The following is a 12,959-nucleotide window of genomic DNA, read 5'->3' as shown; positions in this document are numbered from 1 at the left end:
AAAATTTTATCTGCTGTCTTTTCTGTGTTATTCGTTAGCTTTTTATATTATATTTTGGACACTGCGCTGGGACACATGTGGAAGGTGATTAAATACTGCTACTAAAAATAGCAAGACAAAGACAGGAATTTAAGCTATGGAACTCACTCCCACAGTGACGGCCATGAATTTGGATGGCTTTAAAAGTGGCTCAGACAAATTCATGGGGGCCAAGGTTGCATGTCAAGGACCCCCAAGACACCCCTGAATAAAAACACGTTCACACAGCATTTTTGTTTTGGTTTTTGGCATAATTTTGGCCACAACTTTATTGAATCACAGTATGTGAGTGGTTGCTTAGGCATTGGTTAGCGACTATGTGTTCCCACTTGGAGGTAGGAACAGAACTGATAACCACACCCGTGCGGAAGTCAGTAAGGGTAAGCAATTTTGGGGAGAGAATAAAGCTGGGTGCCAGGCTCACAACTCTCCCCAAATGCTCCCTGGGGCTCTTGCGTGGCCCTAGCCCTTTGTCAGGGATACGGACAAAAGCATGGCAAGCCCCTGGATTCCTTTAATGGAATACCCTTGCTGCAGCAGCATTGGAGGGGCAGGCACAGCCAACCACATCCCCTCTACCAACCAAAAAATGAACCAATGCCTAACCATAGCCTTAGGGACGCGGGTGGCGCTGTGGGTTAAACCACAGCGCCTAGGACTTGCCGATCAGAAGGTCGGCGGTTCGAATCCCCGTGACGGAGTGAGCTCCCATTGCTCAGTCCCTGCTCCTGCCAACCTAGCAGATCGAAAGCACGTCAAAGTGCAAGTAGATAAATAAGTACCGCTCCGGCGGGAAGGTAAACGACGTTTCCGTGCGCTGCTCTGGTTCGCCAGAAGCGGCTTAGTCATGCTGGCCACATGACCCGGAAGCTGTACGCCGGCTCCCTCGGCCAGTAAAGCAAGATGAGCGCCACAACCCCAGAGTCGGTCACGACGGGACCTAATGGTCAGGGTCCCTTTACCTTTAACCACAACCTTACAAGTTGTGACTATTTGCTACATAGTAGGCAAAAACCAATTGGCACCAGCCAATCAGCCAAATGGCAAAATTCCTACCAGGCCCCTGCTCCAAAGCAGACGACCCCATGACAGGAATAGCAAACAAACCCTAAAAAAGGGAGGGTGGGCAGGTAATCTGATGTGCGCAGCGAAAAGAGGAAGCGCAACGCTGCGCACAGGGACCTATATAGCACCCCCATCAATCAAATAAAATTGCAACAGTCAATTTTCCCCAGGAACACTGGAGGTACCCATTCAAATCCATGGCCATCCAAACTAACCCGCCCAGCAACAGGGGATGTCATTGTTGCTCCCACCGCAACACATGCTCTCCATGAAGGAGAACGTGCTCTATCAACAGCTACTAGCCAGGATGGTTGGAGGCAGGGACGACTCTGAATACTAACTACTGGAAGCCACAGGAGGGTAGAGTGCTCTTGTGCTCGGATCCTGATTTGCAGGTTTCCCACAGGCATCTGGTTAGCCACTGTGAGAACAGGATGCTAGACTAGATGGGTCACTGGCCTCATCCAGCAGGCTCTTCTTATTTTCTTATTCCAAATTGAAATGCCACATTCCCAGAGTGGTTTAACCATCAATCCCTCTTGCCAGGGAACTCTGGGAACTGTAGATCTACAAGGGGAATAAGGGCCTCCTAACAACCACTCAAAAAAACGAAGATCATGGCCACTGGTCTCATCACCTCCTGGCAAATAGAAGGGGAAGAAATGGAGGCAGTGAGAGATTTTACTTTCTTGGGCTCCATGATCACTGCAGATGGTGACAGCAGCCACGAAATTAAAAGACGCCTGCTTCTTGGGAGAAAAGCAATGACAAACCTAGACAGCATCTTAAAAAGCAGAGACATCACCTTGCCAACAAAGGTCCGTATAGTTAAAGCCATGGTTTTCCCAGTAGTGATATATGGAAGTGAGAGCTGGACCATAAAGAAGGCTGATCGCCGAAGAATTGATGCTTTTGAATTATGGTGCTGGAGGAGACTCTTGAGAGTCCCATGGACTGCAAGAAGATCAAACCTATCCATTCTGAAGAAAATCAGCCCTGAGTGCTCACTGGAAGGACAGATCATGAAGCTGAGGCTCCAATACTTTGGCCACCTCATGAGAAGAGAAGTCTCCCTGGAAAATACCCTGATGTTGGGAAAGATGGAGGGCACAAGGAGAAGGGGACGACAGAGGATGAGATGGCTGGATAGTGTTCGCGAAGCTACCAGCATGAGTTTGACCAAACTGCGGGAGGCTGTGGAAGACAGGAGTGCCTGGCGTGCTCTGGTCCATGGGGTCACAAAGAGTTGGACATGACTAAACGACTAAACAAACAACCGCTCGGCACCCATAACAAATGACAGTTCTCAAGGTCCTTTTGAGAAAACCATGACAGTTTACCGTAAAGTGCTACGATGCTGCTTTAAATTAATAGTGCAGGTGGGCCCCAAAACATAAACGTGATGAGGGAGAATAAGCAAGAATCCTGTTTGATCTGGGAAAGCTATTAGCATTTCCGTGCAAACTCCCTTCATCCAAACAGCCTCAGGGGCATGGAGGAAAACACTTGGATATTCAGACAGCTAATGCAACACAACACATTGTTGACACAAGGTTACAATGACATATTCAGCCTGGCCATGAAATTTAGATAACCAGAACACTTCTGGGAATAACTGGGGTTTTTTTACAAAAAAACAACAACACCATCAATGTCGATATAAGGAGAATGCAGGGGACTGTAATGTGCTTTTGTTTTTCTTTGGGTTTTAAAAAGCTGCCATTGTGTCTGCTTTTATTTGTGGGATGGGAGGTAAATAAAAGCCATGTGACACGTAATAACTGTGGGAAGTTATCTGCCTGAAAGTAAATCCTTGGACAGATAAGCTTTCAATTTCTGCTAGCAGAATGGGGTGTGTAGGTCTGAGCGGAGAACAAAGAAATAAAGAGGGCACAGGCAGGGGCCCTGGCGATCCACCATTCTAAATACAGGAGGCTATGGGAAGGGTTGTGGCTCAGCAGTGGAACATCTGCTTCCCGGTTCGACCCCCATCGTCTCTATAGGAGAACCTTGTCTAAAATCCTGGACAAGTGCTGCCAGTCAGTGAAGGCAGTACTGAAGTAGGTGGATCCAGTGGATCTATTTTGGGAGGGGCCACAGCTCAGTGGTAGAGCATCTGCTTTGCCTGGAGAAGGTCCCAGATTCAATCCCCAGCATCTCCAGCTAGGACTGGGAATGTGCCCTCTCTGAAACCTTGGAAAGTCAAGGCCTGGCAGTGCAGACCAGGCACAAGGAATCTTTGGCTCTCCCAACGTATCTGAATTACAACTCCCATCATCCCTACGCATCAGCTGTGCTTGCTGGAGCTGATCGGAGTCGCAGTCTAGCAGCATCTGGAGGTAAAATGTAAAGGGACCCCTGTCCATTAGGTCTAGTCGTGACCGACTCTGGGGTTGCAGTGCTCATCTCGCTTTACTGGCTGAGGGAGCCGGTGTACAGCTTCCGGGTCATGTGGCCAGCATGACTAAGTCGCTTCTGGCGAACCAGAGCAGGGCACGGAAACGCTGTTTACCTTCCCGCCAGAGCGGTACCTGCCGTATTTTTCGCCTCATAGGACGCACTTTTTCCCCTCCAAAAATGAAGGGGAAATCTGGGTGCGTCCTATGGGGTGAATGCAGGCTCTCCGGGCTTCGGGAACACATCCGCAGCCTAGGCAGCTCCCCACGCTGCGGATAGCAGCCTGCCACCCAGCGCGCCCTGAAGCAGAGCGCCCCTCGCGCCGGGCAGACATCGGCCAGCTCCACAAGCTCGGGGGACAGCGGGGAGGCGCAGCGCCGCCATCCCGCTGTTCCCCGACCTGGTTTTGGGGGAGAAATAAAGGAAAACATTTTTTCCTTTATTTCCCCCCCCCCAAAAAAACAACAACTAGGTGCGTCCTATGGGACGGAGCATCCTATGGGACGAAAAATACGGTAATTATCTACTTGCACTTTGATGTGCTTTCGAACTGCTAGGTTGGCAGGAGCAGGGACCGAGCAACGGGAGCTCACCCTATTGCGGGGATTCGAACCGCTGATCTTCTGATCGACAAGTCCTAGGCTCTGTGGTTTAACCCACAACGCCACCCGCGTCCCATACATCTGGAGGAGATGGAGGCAAATTCATGGTGCGCTAGATGGACTAAGGCAACTTCTTCCCATGTTCCTAGTTATCCAGCCACCCTGCTTCTTGATTTTGCTGCCTACCTGGGACTGCAAAAATAGTAGGTGGTGTGGTGAAGCCTCTAACAAGCTGGATCCCCAAGGCTCTTGGACGGTGTTGATCTTGCAGGGGGAAAGAGTGCTCCAAGAGTGCCAGTCTTGTACAATCAGTGGAGGGGGCTCATGCCTGCTCCCCCACTGACTGTCACCCCTAACTGACCTTGTCTTTATAGCTTGATGAGGGTCTGGGGGGGTGGTCAAATACACCATGGTTAAGGAAATAGGCTAAATTCACACAGAATGCCAAGACATAGTTATAGCATGCCAAGGTTTGCAAGCCAACAGCAACAAACTATGGATCTAAGCTACGCTTTGTTGCCAATAAACAAACCACAGTTAAGCCACTGGGAAAGGTTCACACATAATGCTATGCCATTGTTTAATAAACCACGGTTCGGTATACTGTGATGGCAACCCTGGCTTACAATTCAAGAGCCCATAGGAAGGCTTAACCGTGGTCTGTTTATTGGCAACAAAGCACAGCTTAAATCCATAGTTTGTTGCTGTTGGCTTGCAAACCTTGGTTTACGCAGAAGAAGAAAAATCGGAGAGCTTTAGAATAATCATCTATAAAACCACACAAATTTTAAAAAAAACATATAATGTTTTAAAATCAGAAAACCATATACATAATGATTTAAAATCAGAAAACCATATACGTAATGATTTAAAATCAGACTGGGGTCTGTTCTATATTCCACCATCATCTGTGTCACAGTAGGTGGGAATATGGGAGAGGGCCTTTTCCACTGACGTGCCCCTGTGGAACTCCCTGCCGCAGGAGATTTCACTGAGCGGTATTTAAAACGACAAGTGAAAAATTCTCTGTTGCAGAGCATCTTTGGCCTGAATACCTTCTGAACAGCTATCCCCTCTGCTATTGGAAGTGAGTTGTTGCTGTCCTTTCAATCTGGCTACATTTCACTATTTTTTACAGGACTATTTTAAAAATAAAATACGCAACAAAAACAGGAACCCCCAAAAGGAAGTGAAAGCAGAAGCAAAAATTGAAAACCATTTGATTGCTGTAGGCAAATGAAATAAGATAGTATAAGAAATAGAAGAGAGCCTATATATTTTGAATCAGTTTTCAGAATTTCTCTGAAGAAAGTCCAGCAGGAGTTGAAATGTGTTGGATCAATAAACCTCTTTACGGTCTACTCTATAGTTCACAGTGGGGGGTCACCTCTGCTTCCAGTTTCTGGGTTTTTTATATATATATAAAAGATCTGTGAAACTAGGTGGAAAGAAGAAATATAAATGCAAACTAGTCCAACATGTGGACCCACGCCATCAACAAAAGGCCAAATTTTTTTTAATGGGAAGAGCCAAATAAGAACAATTTGGATAAAGTCTGGGAACGCCTTTAAGGAAGCATAACTGTGCTCTGAATGCTCCTTTTCTGTATCGCCTAAAAATAGTGGTTGCCATTTCTGAAAACGGATCCGGCAGCCTGTTAGAAATGCAAGTAACTCTTTGATTTCAGCACGGATAAGAACAGTCTTTCCACAAGGATGTTCTAACTCTTCTCCTTTCTAACACTTCGTACAAGTCCAGCATCCTCCCTCCCTTCCTCCCATTGGGACTAAAACGAAACATTCACTGGGGGGGGGGGACTACACGTTCGTCCAACACAGGGCCGGAGAGAACATTTTTTTTCTGACGGAGGGCCAACGTCCCTTCTCAACAATCTTCCAGCGGCCACATCCCGGTGGTGGTGGGTGGGGTCGGAACCAAAAGCGGACGAAGCAAAAAATTGTAAATTTTACATTTTACAGTGGGGTAGTTTCTACACACACACACCCCTTCCCCTCTGTCCTTCCAGCAGGCAAGCAAGAGGCATGATCAGAGTTCAAGGACAAAGTCCAGCCGGGCAAGAAGCCTCAAGGAAGGCGCTGATGGCTGTGGCTGTGGATGGATGTGGAGAGTCCAGGAGGCCAGATGGAGAGGTTGGGAGGCCCCTATTGGGGCCCCAGGGCGGGAGGTTCCCCACCTATGCTCTGTCCTGGCTGTTTTTAACAGGCCATACAGAATAGGGTGAGGCACCAGGCAGCAAACCATGGCTCCACAACTGAGGTATAGTGAATCAGGCAGACTTGAGAGATCAGGGATCAAAATCCCACTCAGCTGCGAAACTCACTGGGTGACCTTGGAAGCCACTGCTCACTGTCTTTCAGCCTGACCTACCATGCAGGGTTGTTGTATGGGTAAAATGCAGGCAGGGAGTGAAGAAGTCTGCACACCACTTTGGAGGAAAGGGAGATCCAAATGTTATAATGAAAATACGGGCTTTTTAACCTCATTCCCCGGAACAGCAAGACAGGCCTTCGGAACTCAGCTGCTCAGTACCATTTCCCTGTGTCTTGTTCGTGAGACAGACAGACAGAGAGAGAGAATATCATAGAATTGTAGAGTTGGAAGGGTCCCGAGGGTCATCTAGTCCAACCCCCTGCAAGGCAGGAATCCCATGCTGTGTTAATGATGCAGAAGAGGTTAAGGAGTCCCTTGGCTGCATTTCAGCTTGGGTGGAAGTATCCAAGGTGTGTGTGTTTTTAGACCTGTGTGTTTTTAGGGGACGGGCCATAGGTCAGAGGCAGATAATTTGCTTTGCTTGCAGATGGTCCCAGGATCAGGACTGGGAGGAAGGCCTGTCTGAAGTCCCAGAGAGCTGCTGCCAATCAGTGTAGACAATAAGGGGGTAGATAGACCAACCGTCTGACACGGTGTTAGGCAGCTTCCCATGTGGAAAGGGCCCTAGCTCAGTGCTAGAACACCTGCCTTGCATGCAGAAGGTTCCAGGTTTAATCCACGCCATCTCCAGTTATGTTCTCAAGCTGCAAACCCTGAACAGCTGCTGCTTGTCAGTGCTGAGCTAGGTGGATCCACAGTCAGACATGAAATAAGGCGGCTTCCTATGTTCTTTTGTGCATGTTTTGGAGCAGGGGCGGGGGGGGGGGGTTGTACCTTGGGATCAGAGGTTACGATGGAGGCCAGATGAAAAATCTGTATCAGTGTTTCCCAAACCTGGGTCTCCAGCTGTTATTGGACTACAATTCACATCATCCCTGACGACTGGTCCTGCTAGTTAGGGATGATGGGAGTTGTAGTCCAACAATAGCTGGACACTACAGTGGTACCTTGAGTTAAGAACTTAATTCGTTCCAGAGGTCCGTTCTTAACCTGAAACTGTTCTTAACCTGAAGCACCACTTTAGCTAATGGGGCCTCCTGCTGCCGCTGCACCGCCGTCACACGATTTCTGTTCTCACCCTGAAGCAAAGTTCTTAACCCGAGGTACTATTTCTGGGTTAGTGGAGTCTGTAACCTGAAGCGTCTGTAACCTGAGGTACCACTGTGTTTGGTACCCAGAAACCTATCACTACTCTACGGCCTAAAGTGATCAAACACGCAACCTGCACCTGTTTATTATCAGGTATGCAACTTGATGCATTTGAGAGATTTCATGTTCAGAGGAATGTGGTATTATCCTCTTATACACCTTCCCCTGTGGTAAATCATTCAAAGTGGGTCTGGTTTGTTTGTTTGTTTGTTTGTTTGTTTGTTTTTGTTTTTTATTTAAACTCTTTTATCCTGTTCTTCAGTTGGGGGAAAGAGGTTCCCAGAACAGCTTGCCAATGTCAGTGATAAAACGGTCCCCACCCTCAGGGCTTACAACCAAAAACACAACACAAAAGGAAAAGGGATTTGGAGGGAAGAGGAGAAAGGGAAACTCAAAAGCAAAAAAAAAAAGGCTTGTTTTCTCCGAAAGGACTCAGTATGAGATGCCTGCTTCCATCCTAGGTTTGCAAACAGGCAAAACAATAAGATGTTTGAACAATCAAAATCCAGAAATTGCTACCCCAGGGCTTTTTTCTCCTGAAGTAACTTCCCCCCTGCTCACATGCATAAGCAACAGCAAGGTGTGTCTGACCCACTCCTGAGACAACTGTCTTAAGTTAAATCACAGGTGCGTTTCTCTTGTTCCCAGAGGGGACGTGCCAATTAAGCTGCACCAGAACTTAAGATGAGAATTAAACCTTTGGTTTGGATGGATCTCAGAAAGAGTAACCTGTGACAAAAAGGTGAAAGGCACTGTACACAGCTACTCGCCTATGGCGATGCAGAACTGCCATCAGGTGACCATGAAAGGAGGTCTTGCAAAAGTTGGATATCTTTCTTTCCTTCCTTCCATCGACCATAAACAAACAAGAAGGGCTATGTCACAATGTTGGACTAGTTAACTAATTTGCAAAGCTAACCTGAATTGCATCAATTCCTTGCCATTTTTTCCAGAGCAAAAAACAACAGTGGCAACCCGAATCCCAGTCTGACGCTTTTAAACTTTTGGGAGGGAGAAGGTTGCAAGATGAGAAAAAAAATAAAATAAATAAAAATGACAGTGTGGTCCAAGGTTGCCCAAAACTGGCCTCCTGCCCGAGCAGCGGCTGAGAAGCGGCTGCAGCGCTCCGTTCCCCGCACTGCATTGTTTGCATCTGACACGCACCGATTCCAAAGAAGAAATATTTACAGTTCGATTCCCACCAGTTACGCGTGTGATACAACAACAACCACCAACCACCCTTGCAACTGGACCCGCGAGTCACCTGAGTCGCAAACCTCCCCCCGCCACAAAAAAAAGCAAAGAGAGAGATCGCCTAAGAGCCAGGAAGCCCAGAGCCCCTGATCCATTTGGAGAGGGGGATGCGGAGTATGATGGTGGGGAGAGGAAGAGGCAGGGCGAACTGAAGGGCGCCCACTACCCAATTTGAAACCGCGCGTGGCTCAAAGGCGGCGGGGAACGAAGGAACATTGGACTGAGAACTGCGTGCATTCCAACCAGACAGCGCCGCGCAAAGATGGGGGCATAACAAAAGCTCCTTTTGCAAAGAGGGGGTGGAGTGGAGGATGTTGCAAAGAAAACGCAAGGACCTGGAAGCAGAGCGCGCGCCCCCTCCCCGCTCCAAATTCCGCGCGATGCTGGCTGGCTGGCTTGCCAAATCGGGGGGCGCCTTGCGAGACAAGGCGATGGAGGGGTGCCAGAAGGTGGCCCCAAAGGTGCCCGCTCACCTGTCCGTACACCTTCATGGACTCCTGCTGCTGGGCGGCGGCGGCAGCGGCGCTCCGCTTGCTCCGCAGCATCTCGCCCGGCGTCGGCTGCCTGACTGTGCCATCGGGACTGCTCGCCCGCAGCACCTCGAAGCCCCGGTCCTGGGCTCGGGATGTGAAAGCGGCGTGCAGCCGCAAGGTCTTGCCGGCGGACTCGGCCGGCCGGAGGCTGCAAGCGGAGAGCAGGAGGAGGAGGAGGGCGAGACGCGGCGGCGGCATCGCCAACCGGGCGGCCGTTTCCCGGAGCGGAGAGCGCGGCTCCCCGGCGCGGCTTCTCCCTGTCGCCATGTTCGCTGCTTCCGCGCTCCGCCGGCTTGGCGAGCTGCAAAGTGGGGCGCCGCCGCCAGGACAGAATGTGCAATAGGATTGCAAAGCCGGGAAACCCGGTGGCGGCGGGGAGGGGGGGGGGTGGCGAGGGAGCAACAGCAGCGAGCAGATTCAGGCCAGCTGCAGGCAGCTCGGCTCCGGCGCGCGCCACGGGCCCGGGGCTGCACGCGCTGCTTCCCGGGGCATTGCAACCCTTCCTTGCCTTTTGCGCGGTGCGGGGCAAAGCAGCGAGCGAGCGCGTAGCGAAATTATTCGCTTGGGTGTTGTTGTTGTTGTTTGTATTTGCAGCCTCTGGCTTGCACCAGCCGGCCACGGTGTGCGGGTGCAAGTCACGTGTCATCTCCCCACCCCCACAAAACGCACACACACGCACGCACGCTTTTCTCCGTAATCTTCTTTGCCTGCTCCTGGCTTTGACCTCCCAGAAGTACAGCAGCAGGACCTTAAAAGCGAAAGGGCTTTCGCGAATTAAAAAAAAAAAGTCAATAACATCGCCTTTATTTGTTTCGCCCCGCGCAGAAATGTTTTCTTTGCAAGCGCAAAAAGAAGAACGTGAAGCCTTGGAAAGGTTCCTCCGGGTTCCCTGCGGTGTGTTTTGGTGCGTGCACGGGTGCGTTTCAAAGCACCTTTAGAGCTTTGCAGAAGAGCCCATGGTCTCATGTGACAACCGCTTTTCTGAAGCTAAGCGGGGGTATGAATGAAGGCAGCGGCCTGATCCAGCCGGCTCTTCTTCCTTTACTTTCTTATGTTGTAAAACGAAAGAGGGTAAGCTCAGCATACTAAATATGTTGGAGCTGGAAAATGCATCCGTTTTGTTCTAGCGTTATGTTTATTTATTCAATATCTGTATTTATTTACTTACTGCATTTATATCCCACCTTTTCAGTAAGGAACTCATAGTAATGCGTGTACAGATCCACCTATTCATTTCATCCCTTTGAGATAATTTAGGCAGAGAGAGAGGCAGCAACTGGCCGGAGCACACCTGGTCAGCTTCACATCCCAGTGGGGATTTTAACCCTGTTCTCCCAAGACCTAGTCCCTAACCCTAACCACTACACCACACTGGTCCTCTTAAGCAGTGAGGAGGAGCACTCATGGGAAAGGTGGTGATCTGACTACACATAGATCACAGGGGTGGCTAACCTGTGACCATATCTCCCATCATACCTAACGATTGGCCATGCAAGCTGGGGCTGATCGGATTTGGAGTCCAGGCACATCTAGCTAACCATAGCTTAGCCACCCTGGTATAAAATGACCTACCGCTATTGTGTGCTTAGTGTTTCCATTTCCTTTAGAGGTGGTTCACACATACCTGATCACCGCTTCTCCCATCTTCCTTGCTCCATCTTTTCAGTTTCACCGGTGCTGCAGCGTCAAGTTCCCTTGGACCATTCGCCAGGCTCCTAAATTGTCAGCATTCCATAGCTGGTTCCTTTCCGCCATGTGCTTAGAATCTTTGGGGAACATTCCATGATGTCACAACTGCTCAGCCAATGGGGTGTCCCGTATACGATAGGCAGGCAACAGGGGACTGTTAGTCTTGTTTGTCATCACAGGACACCCTGTAAAGATTTCTCTGATGTTCTAATGCAAGGGCTGCCCACTTATTTAGACTGCTGGGCACATGTGGATTTTTGAGCCAGTGCCATGGGCACACACACACACCCCCTTCTTGATGTCTTATCCATCACCGAATCACATGCTGCTTTCCCAAGGGATCTGGAGAGCACTGAAAAGCACATGGAAGTGAAAGTGGCAAGTGGGAATGAGCATCATTCTTACAAGTTCCTACTTCCATTCTCTTACGTTATTTTTTCAGGTAGAAGGTAACCACCCTCACTTCATGACCAAAGGGGCAGTGGCTGGCAGGGAGATACTGATAACACCAAGGTTGCTGGTTCGATCCTTGTAAGGGACAACTAAATATTCCTGCACTGTGGAGGGTTGGACTAAATGAAGCATCCCCAAACTTGGCCCTCCAGATGTTTTGGAACTACAACTCCCATCATCCCTAGCTAACAGGACCAGTGGTTAGGGATGATGGGAATTGTAGTCCGGAAACATCTGGAGGGGCAAGTTTGGGAGTGCCTGGACTAGATGGTCCTCAGGGTCCCTTGCAACTCTACAATTCTGTGATTCTATGTACACCAGGGGCAGACCTCAAGGGCACCGTTGCATCCATAAGGGCCACATAGGTGACCCCTGTCCTAATGGGTGGTTTGGTTGATGCTACAAGAACAGGAGCTGAGCCAGAGTGGGAGAAGGCAGTGTGGTGTAGTGGTTAGAGTGTTGGACTAGGACCTGGGGGACTAGTTTGAATCCCTGCTCAGAAACGAAGCCTACTGGGTGACCTTGGGCCAATCACAGTATCTCGGGGATAAAATGGGGAGGTGGAGAACTGCGTGTTCCCCCTCTGTTGGCTCCTTGGAAGGAAGATGGGATTTAAATGGGAAAAGTAAATAAATCCAGCAAACATTCCCAGGATCCTTTGGGTGGCCCAAACTCTTGTCAAACACATCCTGCCAGGCCCCTTTCTCCTGACGTCTGCATGAGCCAGGTCAGACCTTCTGCGGGATGATATATGATAATATATGGCCAATTCTCCCCTGACAACAGGAAGATGGATTTTCTGACCTTTGAGGTCTTTTCCTCCGTCTCTGGGCTTTGTATGATAAATGGCTAGAATGAAGCACTCGGCTTCTCCTAGGGTTAGAGGCAAAGAGGAATGTGATTGACTCTCCGTGTGCAGGTGGCAGAGGCCCATTATGGAATATTAAAGCTATGCTAAATATTCTAGTCCCCATCAACCTCTTTTCCTACCGCTCTCAAAAATGCTCAGAGGGCTGATCTTGATGCCGAGGGTGTCATGATGAAAGGGAAAGCAGTTTTGCTGAGCTAGCAAATAAAAAAGGGGGGCTCTCCTGTGCTCTTTCTCTCCCCCCCCCCAATATGTACATGGTACCTCGGGTTACAGACGCTTCAGGTTACAGACTCCGCTAACCCAGAAATAGTACCTCGGGTTAAGAACTTTGCTTCCGGATGAGAACAGAAATCATGCTCCGGTGGCGGCAGCGAGACACCCCATTAGCTAAAGTGGTGCTTCAGGTTAAGAACAGTTTCAGGTTAAGAGCAGACCTCCGGAATGAATTAAGTACTTAACCCGAGGTACCACTGTACTTGGGAGGGTCGAGGAAGGGCAGGAGACTTGATGCTATTT

General features: G+C 49.4%; 1 protein-coding gene across 1 annotated transcript in view; it reads right to left on the bottom strand.

The window, feature by feature from the left end:
• SORL1 (sortilin related receptor 1) overlaps window positions 1-9,753 on the bottom strand; it is a 110,059-nt gene extending 100,306 nt beyond the window's left edge. The window contains exon 1 of the mRNA XM_081843049.1: window positions 9,371-9,753. Within this exon, the coding sequence (XP_081699175.1) occupies window positions 9,371-9,697 (327 nt within the window). The 5' untranslated portion in view covers window positions 9,698-9,753. The remainder of the gene's footprint in view (window positions 1-9,370) is intronic.
• Between the last annotated feature and the right edge of the window lie 3,206 nt (window positions 9,754-12,959).

Source organism: Podarcis erhardii (assembly GCF_964252035.2).
Source record: "Podarcis erhardii genome assembly, chromosome: 16".
Classification (NCBI taxonomy): Eukaryota; Metazoa; Chordata; class Lepidosauria; order Squamata; family Lacertidae; genus Podarcis; species Podarcis erhardii.
This window is presented reverse-complemented; position numbering and strand designations above follow the sequence as displayed.